This window comes from Balaenoptera borealis (assembly GCF_965194805.1).
Source record: "Balaenoptera borealis genome assembly, contig: HAP1_SCAFFOLD_981, whole genome shotgun sequence".
NCBI classification, from domain to species: Eukaryota; Metazoa; Chordata; class Mammalia; order Artiodactyla; family Balaenopteridae; genus Balaenoptera; species Balaenoptera borealis.
Genome location: NW_028123228.1, coordinates 196,041 through 215,383, shown reverse-complemented (window position 1 = coordinate 215,383; position 19,343 = coordinate 196,041). Strand labels below are relative to the sequence as shown.

The following is a 19,343-nucleotide window of genomic DNA, read 5'->3' as shown; positions in this document are numbered from 1 at the left end:
AGAAACTCGTTCGTACCTCATAATAGGAAAAACAGGCCTAAAGATTCAATGTGTGTCTTGGGAGGTCCCATCTATGCGATATCTTCCTGGGACCAGAAAAGGCCCCAGGAAGATCCATCTCTGCACCCCTGAAAGCTTACCACCAAGGAAAATGACTAGGTCCATAGATTTCCTCCCTCAAACCAGCTTACCTCACACATAGATCATTAGCAACTCCGCCCTTACTCACATTATCACAGTCACAAGAGTGGTTAGGGAGAAAAGCACTAACCAGGGGAACTAAAACAGAGGCAATCCAGGCCAAGCTGGGCTGGTGGCAGATATCTGCTCCTTACGCTCGGGTGCATAATGCGACTCACCACAGTGCCTTTTTCACAGACCCTTTTGAACGTTTCTCCACAGAATCCAACAGCTCAAGTTAGTTCATGACGCTTCAAGGTCAACAATCGTCAAGAGAAAAACATGCAATATGTCTTACAATGTTGGATTCCTTACAAACAGGACAAGGAGATAACCATGTAGACAAAACCAGAGCATTTGAAAACATCTGTATTCTACAAACACACCAGTGAATGCTATAAATAAGGTACTATGACATAAAACAAAATGAAAACTAGATGTGAGACTGTTCTCTTCAGTGTACAGACTTCATGGCAGTTGCTGCACACTATCTAGCTACTTAGATCTTTAACTCTCTGTTCTGTTAATACCAAATGAGGCCCAAGTGTGTCAACCTGTTTCCCACAGAAACCAAAAAGTCTACATGCATCTCTTTTCTCCTGTGCCCTTTCACCTTACCTGCTCCCAATTCTCCACCAACGTCCTCCTCTTTCTCTAATTATTCTCCTCTTCATTTTGCTTGGCCTTGCCCCCAAGCATGCAAGACAGAGAGTCCTAGAGGTCCAAGATTCTAGAGTGGCTGTTTGCAAGGCGGAGGAGATTACAGTAACTGCCACACTGTATATACTTCTGTGCAAAGAAAAAGGGACAGTGTTCAGAATGTCTCTCACATATAACAAGAGCTGGAGATGGCAGGATACCTGTGTGGCCCAAGGAACTAGAGCTAGCAAATTATGGGCCAAACAATTGCAACCAAAGGCTGGAAGAGGAAAGGTCTGCAACCAGCTCTGTCTCCTAGCTCTCTGGTATTTGCTGCCAACGGGCAGAGTCTATTTCGTGAAGCATCAAGCACTGAAAAGAAGACTCCTGCTGCTGGAAGGTGACAGGAAGTAACGTCCAATGCAAGATCAAGGCTTGTCCTCGAAGCAATGCCCATAATGGAAGAGAAAAAAAAAAGAGAAAGCGGAAGTGAAATGTTAAGTCGCAAGTCCAACCTGGCCCCCAGCCTAGCCCAGCCCAAGGAAGGTAGGAGTCAAGGAGAAGAAACTAAAAGAGAAGAGCCTTGGACCACAACATTCTCCACAAGGTACACTCAAGAAACTTCACCCTACTCTTGAACCAAGTTACAAAGAGAGCTTCTTAATCCCTACTTTGGCTCCTTAAAAGCTGCTATCAGTTCACTCATTAGACACATCTGATTTCAGAACAACTGTAATAGTTCAAACTAGATGGCTCTTTCCTTCCTAAGGATTATTAATTAAAGAAGATCTATATAGCTCTAAGTATATGATACATAAAATAGAATACTCTGTAGAATATAAGTAACTCTTAGTTCAGTGTATTAATGAACGTCTGTAAGAAATGTGGCAATGATTTCCCTAATGGAAGAGCCTGGGGGAGGTAAATCTGTCTTCTAGGATTTCCTCCCCAGAGCTCAGAAACTCAGGTGTTGTTTTAGCTCTCCTACACTCTCTTCACCCAAGCCCGCCTTCCTGTTGGGGATCGGACCTCCCTATTGGCTCTCTCATACCTTTCAACTGCCTGCTTTGTGACATCACTCTCCTACCAAACCTACTACCACTTGGTAGAGTCTTGGGGTTTCCGTGGAGCTGTTTGGACCAGTAACCAGTGACCTCTGTACTGGACACGTGCGCCGTTCAGCTGCAGCCACTCGGACATCCTCTAGTGTTGTCTCCTCATCCCTGGTACCTGCAGTGGATGCTTCCTCTTCTCTGACCATGTCAGGTAAGAAAAGAAACTTTGGAAAGTTTTGCGTTCGATTCTTTTGCCCCTAAATTGAGTAGGAGATTCAAAATAGCATGGAATAATGAGGGAAAGTATTGAACTACACGTCTGGAGACCTAATTTCACTTTTGACTTTGACGTTTACTATCTGTGTGACTTTGGACAAATCACTGGCTGTCTCACAAAGCCTGTTGCTTTCCTTAACTGTTACGTTAGGATACCACGTTGGGTTGATCACTCTGATCCCCTTCTTTTCCAGTATTGAGCCTTAAAGGGTACCCATGTAGAAAACGAAATCAGACACTTCTCAAGAGTGTTTCAACAGAAACATAGAAAAGCCAGGGGACATAGAAAACTAGCAATATATACCAAGATGTTTCATCTCTAATGGTCTCCCTCCACTAGGATTTCGACTAGTTGAAAAGAGAGAATAGGGAGAGAGGATGGAGAGTACTGGGCTCTACAGGGAGGCACAGAGTCGAGCGTAAGGAAGTTTAGGATGGTTTTCATTAGCACAGGCCAACAGGCACCAAGAGATGGGAGAAAATGTAAGAATGAAGAGGGAAAGCATAGAGGAGCTCTCAAGAAAAACGGAGTTTGCAATGGAATGCTGATGGGAACCAAAGATTTTCAATTAAAGCAGAAACAGCACAGAGGGAAACCTGCTCAGAGCAGGGCAAAACCAAGTTGATGGTAGCAAACCCTTACATTAACAGACTAAGAAGGAAAGTAAGGCCAGAACAGGGGATCACCAGGAAAGGCAGCTTATCAGAAAAGTCATACTCCGTTTTCTTTCTTTTATTGCCTCTCTGAATACAGTTGGCCACTTGACAGTTTTGAATATAAACATTTTAGAAATACGTTTTAGAAATGATGCCTCCTATAAACAAGCAACCACAGTGGTTATCTAGGGGGCTGCTTTTCAGTGTTTTATTCTTTCTAATTTTTAAACTAGGTAGACATTTCACCAATTCAACATTTTAAGTGATATCTTCTAAATTGAATCAGAAGGACTATTTTCCTTGGTGTGATATGTAGGTTCTAAGGCAAGGCTGCTTTTCATTTTTACAGTTATTTCCTTCCTAACACAGAGAGCACATTGATCAACAGCCATCGTTCGCTTGTAGAGCTTAGCTACCGAAGAAGAAGAAGAAGAAGAAGAAAAAGTCAAGCCCCACATCTCTAATTCCCCCCCCCCACTTAGGGAATTCCCTGGCGGTCCAGTGCTTAGGACTCGGTGCTTTCACGGCCAGGGCCACGCGGCGCGGCCAAAGAAACAAAACAAACAAACATCCACATTTATCGAAAACCATATTGTGGAGTCCTGTGGATTTTCTTACATTTGAAAATCTTTTTTAATTGGATTCTAGGCATGATGGTTTTTTGAGGTTTTGGGATGCCATCTTCTTGGATGCTGAAGATGATTCTAATCTAAGTTCTAGGATAAATCCAAAAACCTTCCTGATACATTTTAAGCTTCCTTTCTGCTTATTATATAAGCTATATTCATTGAAATATATATTTCTCCTAGGCTTAATACCTCTTACTTGCTGGGTAAAAATATGAAGGAGCACAATAATGAAACTCTTTTACACTTATTATTTTGCTGTCTGCTTCGTACCGGTTTTCATTGAAATACTTGTCTATATGTGTTGTGGCTACCTATACATGCACATTTATTGCATTCTGTTGCTTGTTATGCATTTTTTACTGACATACCTTCTCTGTCTGTATGCATTGGCTAGGAATTCATTCACCTCTATCACCTCCATCGTGTCTTCTGGTTAATAGTATTCACTAAAATAGAGTGGGCAAAATTCACTTTCATAATATTGCATGGATGGTACAGAATGCCATTTGTTAGTAAATTCATTAGGCTTCGATACTTGCCACATACCCCAGTTTTCATTAATATCTATGGATTTCTTTTTCGTTAACGTAATATGCTTGTCATGATTTTTCTTTGTCTTTCTAGAACTTATTGTATCTTCCTCCATATAAATCATACGCAATAGATCAGCTTATTCATCTATTAATTATTACTGCTATTATTATTGGTGGTGGTGTTATAACCACTTTACAGATGAGTAATCTGAAGTAATCAGATAACTCTTCCCTTTCCAAAAGCACTTAAGAAATCCACTTTCGGGTAATCATTTTGAGGTAGGATGAGAAACCAGGCTTGAAGAGGGCAAAAATGACTCTTTCAATTCACCAGTTGGACTGAGCTGTACGTCACCTCTAGGTAATAGCGTGGGAACTGCACAAGCAAAGGGAGACACTGAAGACGACAATGGTAACAGCCGTACTGTTTTCTAATGGACAAAAAAAATGCCTATATTATAAGTTCTATTTCTCCTGCTTTCTGGCAGTATCATGCTCAGAGTGGAGTCCTGGCAAGGAAGTCAGGATACTTAGGTTCTGAAACCTGGTAATGATACTAACATAATGAGAGAACTTGAACAAGTCAACCCGACCTCTCTGAGCCTCAGTTTCCTTACTCACGAAATGAGACTGAGAACATCGAAGTTCTCTAAGGGCCTCCTAGTTCTAAAATGCTTCCAGTCTAGGAAATAGCATAGAAGTCAATACGAGTGCAGGCTGAAGGGAAAGACAGGGCAGGGAGAAGGTTGCTTCCAGCCTAGAGAACAATCTCTGAACCACACCACTTGGCTCTTCTGCCCGTCTGTGCCCAAGATGGGAGCACAGGCAGTGAATAGAGAAGAGTGGAAAACTGCTCAGTCCTTACAGCCATCATTAACTGTCTGATTTTGGGTTTCTCAGGAAGTAGTGATAGTAGAGGTGTCCTGATAGCAAGAACCTTCAGATGATGCCGTTCCTCAAACGTAGTGAGAATTTCTCAACCTCCCTGAGTTTTTCATGACCCTCTTGTTCTTACAGAAAATTTCCAACATCCATCTCTACTTGGAACTCTAAATTCTCTGCAGCATTCTCCTCCTGTGGTGAGCAATGCAACTTCCCTAACACGAAGTGTCTGCAACTTCTCCAGAGTCTCTGCCCCTGCCGTCAGTTCGGCATCGGCTACCGGTACCCCTTTCCAGACACTCATGGGTAGTGCCTACCTTTACCAACATTCTAGCACGACTATGTTATCTGGAGTTACTGACCACAGCCAGATCTCCACTTCAGCTGCTTCCTATCCAGGTGTTCTTGAGTGGGACATCACAGCAAGCACTGAAAAGAATTCTTCTTCACTCGGAGACTTTACTCTGGCACTCACTGACCGCCACACAGCTGCCTCCTCCATGTTTCTGGCAGCCCAGGATGATAAAACTTCAGACGCCAAGAACATGGTCCCTCTACATCCATCGCTTTCTGCCAGCCTTGCTCAGGGAACACCATCTCAGATTCCAAATCAGGGGCAGAGCCGCCTGTCACTTCCCTGCCAGGAAGGAAGCCAGGTATATTACTGTAACCAAGGCACACTGGGGTCTTTACTGTATGGAGAACTTGGCTCCTGCCCGCAATCCTACGGCTCGGCGTCATACACAGGAAGTCGGGCCTCTGGGCAACCAGAAATGGGAATGGGACTGAAGGAGATTCAGCCCACAAATATCCGACCACCAGCTTCCACCTCTGCAGTCTGCCACCCTGTGTCTGCTCAACGCATCACAGAAACAAGTTTTCAAGGTGAGTATAACAAACGCCAGAGAAAGTTGAAGAATGAGGTCGGCATTCAAAAATGGGGTCAAATCGACAGCTGGGAAGGGGTGTAGAGGCAGGTAGAATTTAGATCCTGAGCCTTTAATAACCACTACCTTCGCTCAGTGCCCTCTGTTTTTAGACTCTATATGAGAACACCTAGGGCTTCCCTGGTGGCGCCGTGGTTAAGAATCCGCCTGCCAATGCAATGCGGGGGACACGGGTTCGAGCCCTGGTCTGCGAAGATCCCACATGCCGTGCAGCAACTAAGCGCATGTGCCACAACGACGGAGCCTGCATTCTAGAGCCCGTGAGCCTCAACTACCGAAGCCCACGTGCCTACAGCCCATGCTCCGCAACAAGAGAAGCCACCGCGATGAGAAGCCCGCACACCGCAACCAAGAGTAGCCCCCGCTAGCCGCCAACTAGAGAAAGCCCGTGCACAGCAATGAGAGACCCAGTGCAGCCAAAAAAATAAATACGTAGAATAAATAAGTTCAAACAGTAAATAAATACATAAACATAAATTACAAAAAAAAGAACACCTAATGCAGGTGGGAAGGTGGGAGGGCCACTGTAGAGGTCATCTATGCTACATGTACAAGAACCCCGAGAGCACACCAATCGGTACCACACTTTTCACTGCTGTAGCCGATCATTCCCCCTGTACTGCCACACTGTAGCACTCCCTTCCCTCATCTACTGCTATAGTCTCTTCGGAAGGTGTTTCAGAACTCTTGTTATGAGAGTGCCAGTTGAACTGTCCTCACTTCCTTCATTTATACCAGGATTGAAGACCTTGTGGTCCGAGATCCTGTCCAGAGAGCAAGCAGGCTAAGACTCTGTCTTTGTTGATGTATTTCATCAGAAAGGGCTCTACCCCCTCTCCTAGTTCATGGTGTGACGTGTTCTTGGCCTCTCGGGAAAGTGGGGAGAATGGAAAGGACCCTATATGAGAATGCTAGGCTTTGTAAAACATTTCAGGTTTTTAAAAATAAGACTCATTTTGTATTGGACTTATAACAGTCCTATGAAATACAAAGCGAGCCGAGAATCAGTGACAGGAAAGGCTCACCAGTAAGAATTACAACAGTCACCGCTTACCTCGTAGCATACGGCACTGTCCGTGATCCTTAAGAAGAGTTAGTAGAAATGCCTTGCCCATCTTGCCCCTGAACCCCTTGAAAGGTACATGACTGCTGTGTTGGTGTTTAGGGGGAGCATCTCACTTACCAGGGACTGACTTCTCCCTTGATCCCTTTGTAGGGATGGAGACCTCCCCCCTGGTGATGAAAAATTCCCTGGGATTGCAACCTCCAAGCCAGACGTTTTGTGTGACACAAAGTCAAGAACTCCCCAAGTCCTGCAGTAGCAGAAACAGCCACATACTTGAGAGTAACCCACCATCTGAACTTGGGGACATTTCAGTGACAGCTCCAGTCCAGAGTGCCAGGCGTCTCCTGGCCCTGCCTCCAGCTCCAAGCCAGGGACAAATAGAGAGTAAGCACGTGGATGATATCAAAACCAAGCTTTCAAAGCCTCTGGATGCCTACCAGATCCCAACAGAGAACCAAGATCCTCCACTACTCCCTTTAGGAATCCCTGATATTCACCAGCCGCTGGCCTGCACCGATCCCCTCAGCCAAGAGGAGCAGCCTGGTTCTGAAAATGCTGATCTGGGAGAGAACAGCCGGAGTCGTCAGGACCTAGGGACACTTGAAAATGGGATTGAACCTAGCAGTGGTCTTGCAGACATTACTACACTGGCGGAGGATATTCACCTTCCCCAGCTCTTTAATCCTTTGAAAGATCTTGATCAATCCCAAGGTCCCAACGTGATCAAAGCTAAAGACACCAGAGCCATTAAGGTGAATCAGGTGCAGGAAAAGCCAAGTGTCATAAAGGTTCCCTCTGATCAACCCAGGAAGAACAAACAGAAAGCCTCTGAGCCTATCAGTGGCGCTCCCAAGGCCAAAATCCAGCCAAAGAATCCAGAGTGCCTGTTAGGGGGAGAAGTGGTTATATGCCACGCTGCAGTCAGTGACAGGGCTCCTGTGAACACGGCCAAGCACTCTCAAGGCAAACCTCAGAAAGCTGCATCCAGAAAGATCAGCAAAACTAAGAGCCACGGGCAGGAAAAGACCAAAAGGACCAGAGGGAGAAACAAGGCTGAAGAGAACAAGCAGTCAGGGAACAAAGTCAAGGCAGAAGAGAAGCCAGCAATCCCCCACACGAAGCGAAAGGAACACCAAACTGAGCTTCTCCAACAGAGCTTTCAAAAGCCTCGAACCTCCCTTGGCGTGCGCATGCTGGAGTCTGTGAAGGTTCTTCATGCGCTGGGGAAGAAGAATGAGACGAAAACTGGGCTCTCTTCCTGTCGGCTCTTGGGAAAGTCAAGCAACCCCAAAGACCCCCAGCCACCCCCAGCTATCCAGCCATGGCGGCATACCCCACGTGAGGGGAAGGGTCCTGAGAAAACGCAAGTCCAAGCCCAGAAACCAGACAGCAGTGCTGAAACAGAGTGTCCATCTCCAGCCCAGTATGAGCGGCCTCCTCCTGGGAAGGTCAAGTTGATACCTCTGCCTTTTTCTGCCTGGGACAAGCCTCAAGCTCGACCCGCTCCTCGGAGGCCACAGTCTCTGGCCTCACATCGGCCTGCTGGGGCTTACCGTGCCCAGCCTGGTTCTACTGACTCAGCTCAACCTGCTGCAGTCAATTCATCCCAGCCAGCTCCTGCCTCTTTGCCAGGCCCCGCCAAACCAGCTCAGCCAACTGTGACCAACCCAACCCAACCGGCTTGGACCAACCATACCCAGCCTCGTGTCCCTCAGTCTGCTGCTCCTAGGCCTGCACCCTCCAAAACTTCATCTGGCGCTCCTCTCCAGCGGGAGCCTGTTCCCCCTGCTGTGAATAAGCGCCAGTCCCCACCCAAGCTCCAAACCCACTTTCTACTCCAAGACTTCAGCAAGCAACGAGTTCCATGGAGGGAACCCAACGTGCCTGAGCCAGTCATGTCAAAGCCCATCGAACAAGAGCAGAGGCCAGAGCGAGAGGCCATGAAGAGGCGGGCTCAACAACAACGGGAGAATGCTGCCAGATACACCTCTTCGGGCAAGCTGCAATTTTTCACCGAGAGGGAAAACGAAATGGAAATTGCCGACTACTACGGATACGTCAAGTGAGAGCTGCTAGGATTCTTGGTGCCACCTTGGCTACCAGCTGTTCTTCCATACACAGGTAAGATAGGTATAGAACTGAATAAGTAAATGGAATACAATTAATAGACGAGTAACAAACCTTTCGAATTTTCAGATGCTGCTAACTGGGGCGTGAGAAAGGAAGGACTGAAAGTTGGATGGGAGAATGAAGGAAAGGGGTAAAAACTGAGCAAAGAGGAAGGAACTTGGCCCAGGGCTAGGAAGGCCAAAAGAGACGTATGGATTTAGGAAAGGAAGCAGGAGCGAGGATGAAATGGCAGAAGTAAAAAGCAGGGTCAGAGGTCTGGGTTGAAAGAACACAATTGGAGTAGAGTTGAAGGTGACAGAAGATGAGTCTAGGTTTACTAGGAGAAATAGAAAAAGTCTCTCGGGGACGCTGGCCTTAAGTCTCACAACCACCAGATAGGTATTTCAGAAAACAAGAGGTTCAGGACACATCTCTGAAAGGTCTGAGTTGCCTTATTCAGGTGTGACTGTAGTGGGGGAATAGGGAAATCTACCAGAGAAGTGGCTAGGGCTCAGAGTTATCCTAGGGGCAGCTGACGACAGGGGCAGAGCCAAGGGAACTGCTGGATCAGGAGGCCCACGAACAAAGCAGGGGCATAGCCGCCTGTCACTTCCCTGCCAGGAAGGAAGCCAGGTATATTACTGTAACCAAGGCACACTGGGGTCTTTACTGTATGGAGAACTTGGCTCCTGCCCGCAATCCTACGGCTCGGCGTCACACACAGGAAGTAGGGCCTCTGGGCAACCAGAAATGGGAATGGGACTGAAGGAGATTCAGCCCACAAATATCCGACCACCAGCTTCCACCTCTGCAGTCTGCCACCCTGTGTCTGCTCAACGCATCACAGAAACAAGTTTTCAAGGTGAGTATACAGACGGCAGAGAAAAGTTGAACAATGAGGTCAGCATTCAAAAATGGGGTCAAATCGACAGCTGGGAAGGGGTGTAGAGACAGGTAGAATTTAGATCCTGAGCCTTTAATAACCACTACCTTCTCTCAGTGCTCTCTGTTTTTAGACTCTATATGAGAACACCTAGGGCTTCCCTGGTGGCGCCTGCCAATGCAGGGGACACGGGTTCGAGCCCTGGTCTGCGAAGATCCCACATGCCGTGCAGCAACTAAGCGCATGTGCCACGACGACGGAGCCTGCATTCTAGAGCCCGTGAGCCTCAACTACCGAAGCCCACGTGCCTACAGCCCATGCTCCGCAACAAGAGAAGCCACCGCGATGAGATGCCCGCACACCGCAACCGAGAGTAGCCCCCGCTAGCCGCCAACTAGAGAAAGCCCGTGCACAGCAATGAGAGACCCAGTGCGGCCAAAAACATAAATACGTAGAATAAATAAGTTCAAACAGTAAATAAATACATAAACATAAATTACAAAAAAAAAGAACACCTAATGCAGGTGGGAAGGTGGGAGGGCCACCGTAGAGGTCATCTATGCTACATGTACAAGAATCCCGAGAGCACACCAATCGGTACCACACTTTTCACTGCTGTAGCCGATCGTTCCCCCTGTACTGCCACACTGTAGCACTCCCTTCCCTCATCTACTGCTATAGTCTCTTCGGAAGGTGTTTCAGAACTCTTGTTATGAGAGTGCCAGTTGAACTGTCCTCACTTCCTTCATTTATACCAGGATTGAAGACCTTGTGGTCCGAGATCCTGTCCAGAGAGCAAGCAGGCTAAGGCTCTGTCTTTGTTGATGTATTTCATCAGAAAGGGCTCTACCCCCTCTCCTAGTTCATGGTGTGAAGTGTTCTTGGCCCCTCGGGAAAGTGGGGAGAATGGAAAGGACCCTATATGAGAATGCTAGGCTCTGTAAAACATTTCAGGTTTTTAAAAATAAGACTCATTTTGTATTGGACTGACAACAGTCCTATGAAATACAAAGAAAGCCGAGAATCAGTGACAGGAAAGGATCACCAGTAAGAACTACAGCAGTCACCGCTTACCTCGTAGCATAGGGCACTGTCCGTGATCCTTAAGAAGAGTTAGTAGAAATGCCTTGCCCATCTTGCCCCTGAACCCCTTGAAAGGTACACGACTGCTGTGTTGGTGTTTAGGGGGAGCATCTCACTTACCAGGGACTGACTTCTCCCTTGATTCCTCTGTAGTGATGGAGACTTCCCCGCTGATGAAAAATTCCCTGGGATTGCAACCTCCAAGCCAGACAGCTTTCCTATGGAATGACAGAGAACTTGTCAAGGTGAAACACCAGTCTGCGGGAGAAAGGGAGGAAGAGAATGATGGAAATCGTTTCTGGGAAACTATTTTTACATTATGTGTTGTTTGTTCCCGGTAAATAAACTGAAATCTTCTTAACAGTACAACAAAATCTAAACCACTAAAGCCAACAATACAGGAGTATAACGTTCGACAAAAATTTCTTTGGCTGCGCAGCATGTGGGATCTTAGCTCCCCAACCAGGGATTGAACCCACGCCTGCTGCATTGGAAGCGCAGAGTCTTCACCACGGGACCACCGGGGAAGTCCCAGGACTATCACTTTTAAAGGAGAAGGTACAAACCCCTCGGTTCTATGAACTGGAGATTTTTAGTAAGAAGTCAATATATTTGTTGTTAGGCACATTTTATGTTAGGCTGTCTCCCTGCACAGGATGCAGGCGCCTTGAGAATGGAAGTCATATCCCTCTATAGTACGTCCCTCTTCTTTCTGCTTTGCAGTTTGCTGCTCCACTTGTTCAACCCCACCTAGTAATAACCTATACTTCCCTTGTTCCTGTTTTCCCATCTGGAAAACAGACAAAAGGCAACCAAACAACGCAAAGGTCTCAACAAATAAGGGATATCCAAAACCAGAGATGGCCAGAACTTCTGTACCCCTGATGAAATAGTCCTCATACAAAACCTGATAATCAAATTCCTTAATGCTAGGAATCACAGTGAAAAATAGTATCTGAACTGACTTCTGTCAGATGAGTGAGAACTAAGGTTAATTCAGTGTATCTGAAGCATAGAAAGTGAGGGCAAAAGTGGCACAAGATGGGGCTAGAGAAGCAGAGAGGATTCTAGACCACGCAGAGTCTTAAAGGCCAACAGTGTGTTTTCTATTCTCAAAACAATGCTTGTGAGCGATGTTTATGAGCAACGTTCCAACTTGCTTTGAAGGTTTCTTGTGTGAAGAGTGGATTGGAAGGAAACAAGATATATGGACACCAGTTAGGACCTAATCGCAACAGACAGGCAAGTTCAGTATTAGGAAGTTGAGGAAGAGCTGGCTGACAGATTCCAAAGAAATTCAGGAGATGAACTGAAGCGGGCTTAATGGGGTAGGAGATGGAGGAAAGGAAGGTCTTAGGGAATTCAAGGGTTTACTGCACACATGAGCAAAGTCTCAAAATTAATCATTTGAACGTACAGAGGCGGATCTCCCAAATGACACCGGTTAGGAAGCAACGGTACGCCCTTTAGAATTCCTAGAGACAACACAAATCAACTGTTTCGATGGAAAATTCGGCGGGACTCTTGATTTCCATGGGAATACAGAGAAAAGAGACACTGATCTGGCTTGCAGGTATATTTAGAAAGTTGTTAGCCGGACATCACCTACTAGTATCATGTAAGTAGGCCGTCCGAAGTAGGAAGCTTAGGGGAAAAACCTGGAGGAAAACTTAAAAGCTTAAGCCACACCTCTACACTACACCACCTTTCACAATTTCTTCTCAGATAAGCATCATCCCCATCAGTGAAGAAACTCGTTCGTACCTCATAATAGGAAAAACAGGCCTAAAGATTCAATGTGTGTCTTGGGAGGTCCCATCTATGCGATATCTTCCTGGGACCAGAAAAGGCCCCAGGAAGATCCATCTCTGCACCCCTGAAAGCTTACCACCAAGGAAAATGACTAGGTCCATAGATTTCCTCCCTCAAACCAGCTTACCTCACACATAGATCATTAGCAACTCCGCCCTTACTCACATTATCACAGTCACAAGAGTGGTTAGGGAGAAAAGCACTAACCAGGGGAACTAAAACAGAGGCAATCCAGGCCAAGCTGGGCTGGTGGCAGATATCTGCTCCTTACGCTCGGGTGCATAATGCGACTCACCACAGTGCCTTTTTCACAGACCCTTTTGAACGTTTCTCCACAGAATCCAACAGCTCAAGTTAGTTCATGACGCTTCAAGGTCAACAATCGTCAAGAGAAAAACATGCAATATGTCTTACAATGTTGGATTCCTTACAAACAGGACAAGGAGATAACCATGTAGACAAAACCAGAGCATTTGAAAACATCTGTATTCTACAAACACACCAGTGAATGCTATAAATAAGGTACTATGACATAAAACAAAATGAAAACTAGATGTGAGACTGTTCTCTTCAGTGTACAGACTTCATGGCAGTTGCTGCACACTATCTAGCTACTTAGATCTTTAACTCTCTGTTCTGTTAATACCAAATGAGGCCCAAGTGTGTCAACCTGTTTCCCACAGAAACCAAAAAGTCTACATGCATCTCTTTTCTCCTGTGCCCTTTCACCTTACCTGCTCCCAATTCTCCACCAACGTCCTCCTCTTTCTCTAATTATTCTCCTCTTCATTTTGCTTGGCCTTGCCCCCAAGCATGCAAGACAGAGAGTCCTAGAGGTCCAAGATTCTAGAGTGGCTGTTTGCAAGGCGGAGGAGATTACAGTAACTGCCACACTGTATATACTTCTGTGCAAAGAAAAAGGGACAGTGTTCAGAATGTCTCTCACATATAACAAGAGCTGGAGATGGCAGGATACCTGTGTGGCCCAAGGAACTAGAGCTAGCAAATTATGGGCCAAACAATTGCAACCAAAGGCTGGAAGAGGAAAGGTCTGCAACCAGCTCTGTCTCCTAGCTCTCTGGTATTTGCTGCCAACGGGCAGAGTCTATTTCGTGAAGCATCAAGCACTGAAAAGAAGACTCCTGCTGCTGGAAGGTGACAGGAAGTAACGTCCAATGCAAGATCAAGGCTTGTCCTCGAAGCAATGCCCATAATGGAAGAGAAAAAAAAAAGAGAAAGCAGAAGTGAAATGTTAAGTCGCAAGTCCAACCTGGCCCCCAGCCTAGCCCAGCCCAAGGAAGGTAGGAGTCAAGGAGAAGAAACTAAAAGAGAAGAGCCTTGGACCACAACATTCTCCACAAGGTACACTCAAGAAACTTCACCCTACTCTTGAACCAAGTTACAAAGAGAGCTTCTTAATCCCTACTTTGGCTCCTTAAAAGCTGCTATCAGTTCACTCATTAGACACATATGATTTCAGAACAACTGTAATAGTTCAAACTAGATGGCTCTTTCCTTCCTAAGGATTATTAATTAAAGAAGATCTATATAGCTCTAAGTATATGATACATAAAATAGAATACTCTGTAGAATATAAGTAACTCTTAGTTCAGTGTATTAATGAACGTCTGTAAGAAATGTGGCAATGATTTCCCTAATGGAAGAGCCTGGGGGAGGTAAATCTGTCTTCTAGGATTTCCTCCCCAGAGCTCAGAAACTCAGGTGTTGTTTTAGCTCTCCTACACTCTCTTCACCCAAGCCCGCCTTCCTGTTGGGGATCGGACCTCCCTATTGGCTCTCTCATACCTTTCAACTGCCTGCTTTGTGACATCACTCTCCTACCAAACCTACTACCACTTGGTAGAGTCTTGGGGTTTCCGTGGAGCTGTTTGGACCAGTAACCAGTGACCTCTGTACTGGACACGTGCGCCGTTCAGCTGCAGCCACTCGGACATCCTCTAGTGTTGTCTCCTCATCCCTGGTACCTGCAGTGGATGCTTCCTCTTCTCTGACCATGTCAGGTAAGAAAAGAAACTTTGGAAAGTTTTGCGTTCGATTCTTTTGCCCCTAAATTGAGTAGGAGATTCAAAATAGCATGGAATAATGAGGGAAAGTATTGAACTACACGTCTGGAGACCTAATTTCACTTTTGACTTTGACGTTTACTATCTGTGTGACTTTGGACAAATCACTGGCTGTCTCACAAAGCCTGTTGCTTTCCTTAACTGTTACGTTAGGATACCACGTTGGGTTGATCACTCTGATCCCCTTCTTTTCCAGTATTGAGCCTTAAAGGGTACCCATGTAGAAAACGAAATCAGACACTTCTCAAGAGTGTTTCAACAGAAACATAGAAAAGCCAGGGGACATAGAAAACTAGCAATATATACCAAGATGTTTCATCTCTAATGGTCTCCCTCCACTAGGATTTCGACTAGTTGAAAAGAGAGAATAGGGAGAGAGGATGGAGAGTACTGGGCTCTACAGGGAGGCACAGAGTCGAGCGTAAGGAAGTTTAGGATGGTTTTCATTAGCACAGGCCAACAGGCACCAAGAGATGGGAGAAAATGTAAGAATGAAGAGGGAAAGCATAGAGGAGCTCTCAAGAAAAACGGAGTTTGCAATGGAATGCTGATGGGAACCAAAGATTTTCAATTAAAGCAGAAACAGCACAGAGGGAAACCTGCTCAGAGCAGGGCAAAACCAAGTTGATGGTAGCAAACCCTTACATTAACAGACTAAGAAGGAAAGTAAGGCCAGAACAGGGGATCACCAGGAAAGGCAGCTTATCAGAAAAGTCATACTCCGTTTTCTTTCTTTTATTGCCTCTCTGAATACAGTTGGCCACTTGACAGTTTTGAATATAAACATTTTAGAAATACGTTTTAGAAATGATGCCTCCTATAAACAAGCAACCACAGTGGTTATCTAGGGGGCTGCTTTTCAGTGTTTTATTCTTTCTAATTTTTAAACTAGGTAGACATTTCACCAATTCAACATTTTAAGTGATATCTTCTAAATTGAATCAGAAGGACTATTTTCCTTGGTGTGATATGTAGGTTCTAAGGCAAGGCTGCTTTTCATTTTTACAGTTATTTCCTTCCTAACACAGAGAGCACATTGATCAACAGCCATCGTTCGCTTGTAGATCTTAGCTACCGAAGAAGAAGAAGAAGAAGAAGAAAAAGTCAAGCCCCACATCTCTAATTCCCCCCCCCCACTTAGGGAATTCCCTGGCGGTCCAGTGCTTAGGACTCGGTGCTTTCACGGCCAGGGCCACGCGGCGCGGCCAAAGAAACAAAACAAACAAACATCCACATTTATCGAAAACCATATTGTGGAGTCCTGTGGATTTTCTTACATTTGAAAATCTTTTTTAATTGGATTCTAGGCATGATGGTTTTTTGAGGTTTTGGGATGCCATCTTCTTGGATGCTGAAGATGATTCTAATCTAAGTTCTAGGATAAATCCAAAAACCTTCCTGATACATTTTAAGCTTCCTTTCTGCTTATTATATAAGCTATATTCATTGAAATATATATTTCTCCTAGGCTTAATACCTCTTACTTGCTGGGTAAAAATATGAAGGAGCACAATAATGAAACTCTTTTACACTTATTATTTTGCTGTCTGCTTCGTACCGGTTTTCATTGAAATACTTGTCTATATGTGTTGTGGCTACCTATACATGCACATTTATTGCATTCTGTTGCTTGTTATGCATTTTTTACTGACATACCTTCTCTGTCTGTATGCATTGGCTAGGAATTCATTCACCTCTATCACCTCCATCGTGTCTTCTGGTTAATAGTATTCACTAAAATAGAGTGGGCAAAATTCACTTTCATAATATTGCATGGATAGTACAGAATGCCATTTGTTAGTAAATTCATTAGGCTTCGATACTTGCCACATACCCCAGTTTTCATTAATATCTATGGATTTCTTTTTCGTTAACGTAATATGCTTGTCATGATTTTTCTTTGTCTTTCTAGAACTTATTGTATCTTCCTCCATATAAATCATACGCAATAGATCAGCTTATTCATCTATTAATTATTACTGCTATTATTATTGGTGGTGGTGTTATAACCACTTTACAGATGAGTAATCTGAAGTAATCAGATAACTCTTCCCTTTCCAAAAGCACTTAAGAAATCCACTTTCGGGTAATCATTTTGAGGTAGGATGAGAAACCAGGCTTGAAGAGGGCAAAAATGACTCTTTCAATTCACCAGTTGGACTGAGCTGTACGTCACCTCTAGGTAATAGCGTGGGAACTGCACAAGCAAAGGGAGACACTGAAGACGACAATGGTAACAGCCGTACTGTTTTCTAATGGACAAAAAAAATGCCTATATTATAAGTTCTATTTCTCCTGCTTTCTGGCAGTATCATGCTCAGAGTGGAGTCCTGGCAAGGAAGTCAGGATACTTAGGTTCTGAAACCTGGTAATGATACTAACATAATGAGAGAACTTGAACAAGTCAACCCGACCTCTCTGAGCCTCAGTTTCCTTACTCACGAAATGAGACTGAGAACATCGAAGTTCTCTAAGGGCCTCCTAGTTCTAAAATGCTTCCAGTCTAGGAAATAGCATAGAAGTCAATACGAGTGCAGGCTGAAGGGAAAGACAGGGCAGGGAGAAGGTTGCTTCCAGCCTAGAGAACAATCTCTGAACCACACCACTTGGCTCTTCTGCCCGTCTGTGCCCAAGATGGGAGCACAGGCAGTTAATAGAGAAGAGTGGAAAACTGCTCAGTCCTTACAGCCATCATCAACTGTCTGATTTTGGGTTTCTCAGGAAGTAGTGATAGTAGAGGTGTCCTGATAGCAAGAACCTTCAGATGATGCCGTTCCTCAAACGTAGTGAGAATTTCTCAACCTCCCTGAGTTTTTCATGACCCTCTTGTTCTTACAGAAAATTTCCAACATCCATCTCTACTTGGAACTCTAAATTCTCTGCAGCATTCTCCTCCTGTGGTGAGCAATGCAACTTCCCTAACACGAAGCGTCTGCAACTTCTCCAGAGTCTCTGCCCCTGCCGTCAGTTCGGCATCGGCTACCGGTACCCCTTTCCAGACACTCATGGGTAGTGCCTACCTTTACCAACATTCTAGCACGACTATGTTATCTGGAGTTACTGACCACAGCCAGATCTCCACTTCAGCTGCTTCCTATCCAGGTGTTCTTGAGTGGGACATCACAGCAAGCACTGAAAAGAATTCTTCTTCACTCGGAGACTTTACTCTGGCACTCACTGACCGCCACACAGCTGCCTCCTCCATGTTTCTGGCAGCCCAGGATGATAAAACTTCAGACGCCAAGAACATGGTCCCTCTACATCCATCGCTTTCTGCCAGCCTTGCTCAGGGAACACCATCTCAGATTCCAAATCAGGGGCAGAGCCGCCTGTCACTTCCCTGCCAGGAAGGAAGCCAGGTATATTACTGTAACCAAGGCACACTGGGGTCTTTACTGTATGGAGAACTTGGCTCCTGCCCGCAATCCTACGGCTCGGCGTCATACACAGGAAGTCGGGCCTCTGGGCAACCAGAAATGGGAATGGGACTGAAGGAGATTCAGCCCACAAATATCCGACCACCAGCTTCCACCTCTGCAGTCTGCCACCCTGTGTCTGCTCAACGCATCACAGAAACAAGTTTTCAAGGTGAGTATAACAAACGCCAGAGAAAGTTGAAGAATGAGGTCGGCATTCAAAAATGGGGTCAAATCGACAGCTGGGAAGGGGTGTAGAGGCAGGTAGAATTTAGATCCTGAGCCTTTAATAACCACTACCTTCGCTCAGTGCCCTCTGTTTTTAGACTCTCTATGAGAACACCTAGGGCTTCCCTGGTGGCGCCGTGGTTAAGAATCCGCCTGCCAATGCAATGCGGGGGACACGGGTTCGAGCCCTGGTCTGCGAAGATCCCACATGCCGTGCAGCAACTAAGCGCATGTGCCACAACGACGGAGCCTGCATTCTAGAGCCCGTGAGCCTCAACTACCGAAGCCCACGTGCCTACAGCCCATGCTCCGCAACAAGAGAAGCCACCGCGATGAGAAGCCCGCACACCGCAACCAAGAGTAGCCCCCGCTAGCCGCCAACTAGAGAAAGCCCGTGCACAGCAATGAGAGACCCAGTGCAGCCAAAAAAATAAATACGTAGAATAAATAAGTTCAAACAGTAAATAAATACATAAACATAAATTACAAAAAAAAGAACACCTAATGCAGGTGGGAAGGTGGGAGGGCCACTGTAGAGGTCATCTATGCTACATGTACAAGAACCCCGAGAGCACACCAATCGGTACCACACTTTTCACTGCTGTAGCCGATCATTCCCCCTGTACTGCCACACTGTAGCACTCCCTTCCCTCATCTACTGCTATAGTCTCTTCGGAAGGTGTTTCAGAACTCTTGTTATGAGAGTGCCAGTTGAACTGTCCTCACTTCCTTCATTTATACCAGGATTGAAGACCTTGTGGTCCGAGATCCTGTCCAGAGAGCAAGCAGGCTAAGACTCTGTCTTTGTTGATGTATTTCATCAGAAAGGGCTCTACCCCCTCTCCTAGTTCATGGTGTGACGTG

At 45.6% G+C, this 19,343-nt stretch overlaps 1 protein-coding gene across 13 annotated transcripts in view; it reads right to left on the bottom strand.

Moving 5' to 3' along the window:
- LOC309621775 (uncharacterized protein) overlaps nt 1-19,343 on the bottom strand; it is a 243,846-nt gene that overhangs the window by 52,465 nt on the left and 172,038 nt on the right. For all 13 annotated transcript variants that reach the window (XM_082409122.1, XM_082409116.1, XM_082409121.1 and 10 more), the window contains one exon: nt 11,060-11,197. In XM_082409122.1, the coding sequence (XP_082265248.1) occupies nt 11,060-11,197 (138 nt within the window). The remainder of the gene's footprint in view (nt 1-11,059; nt 11,198-19,343) is intronic.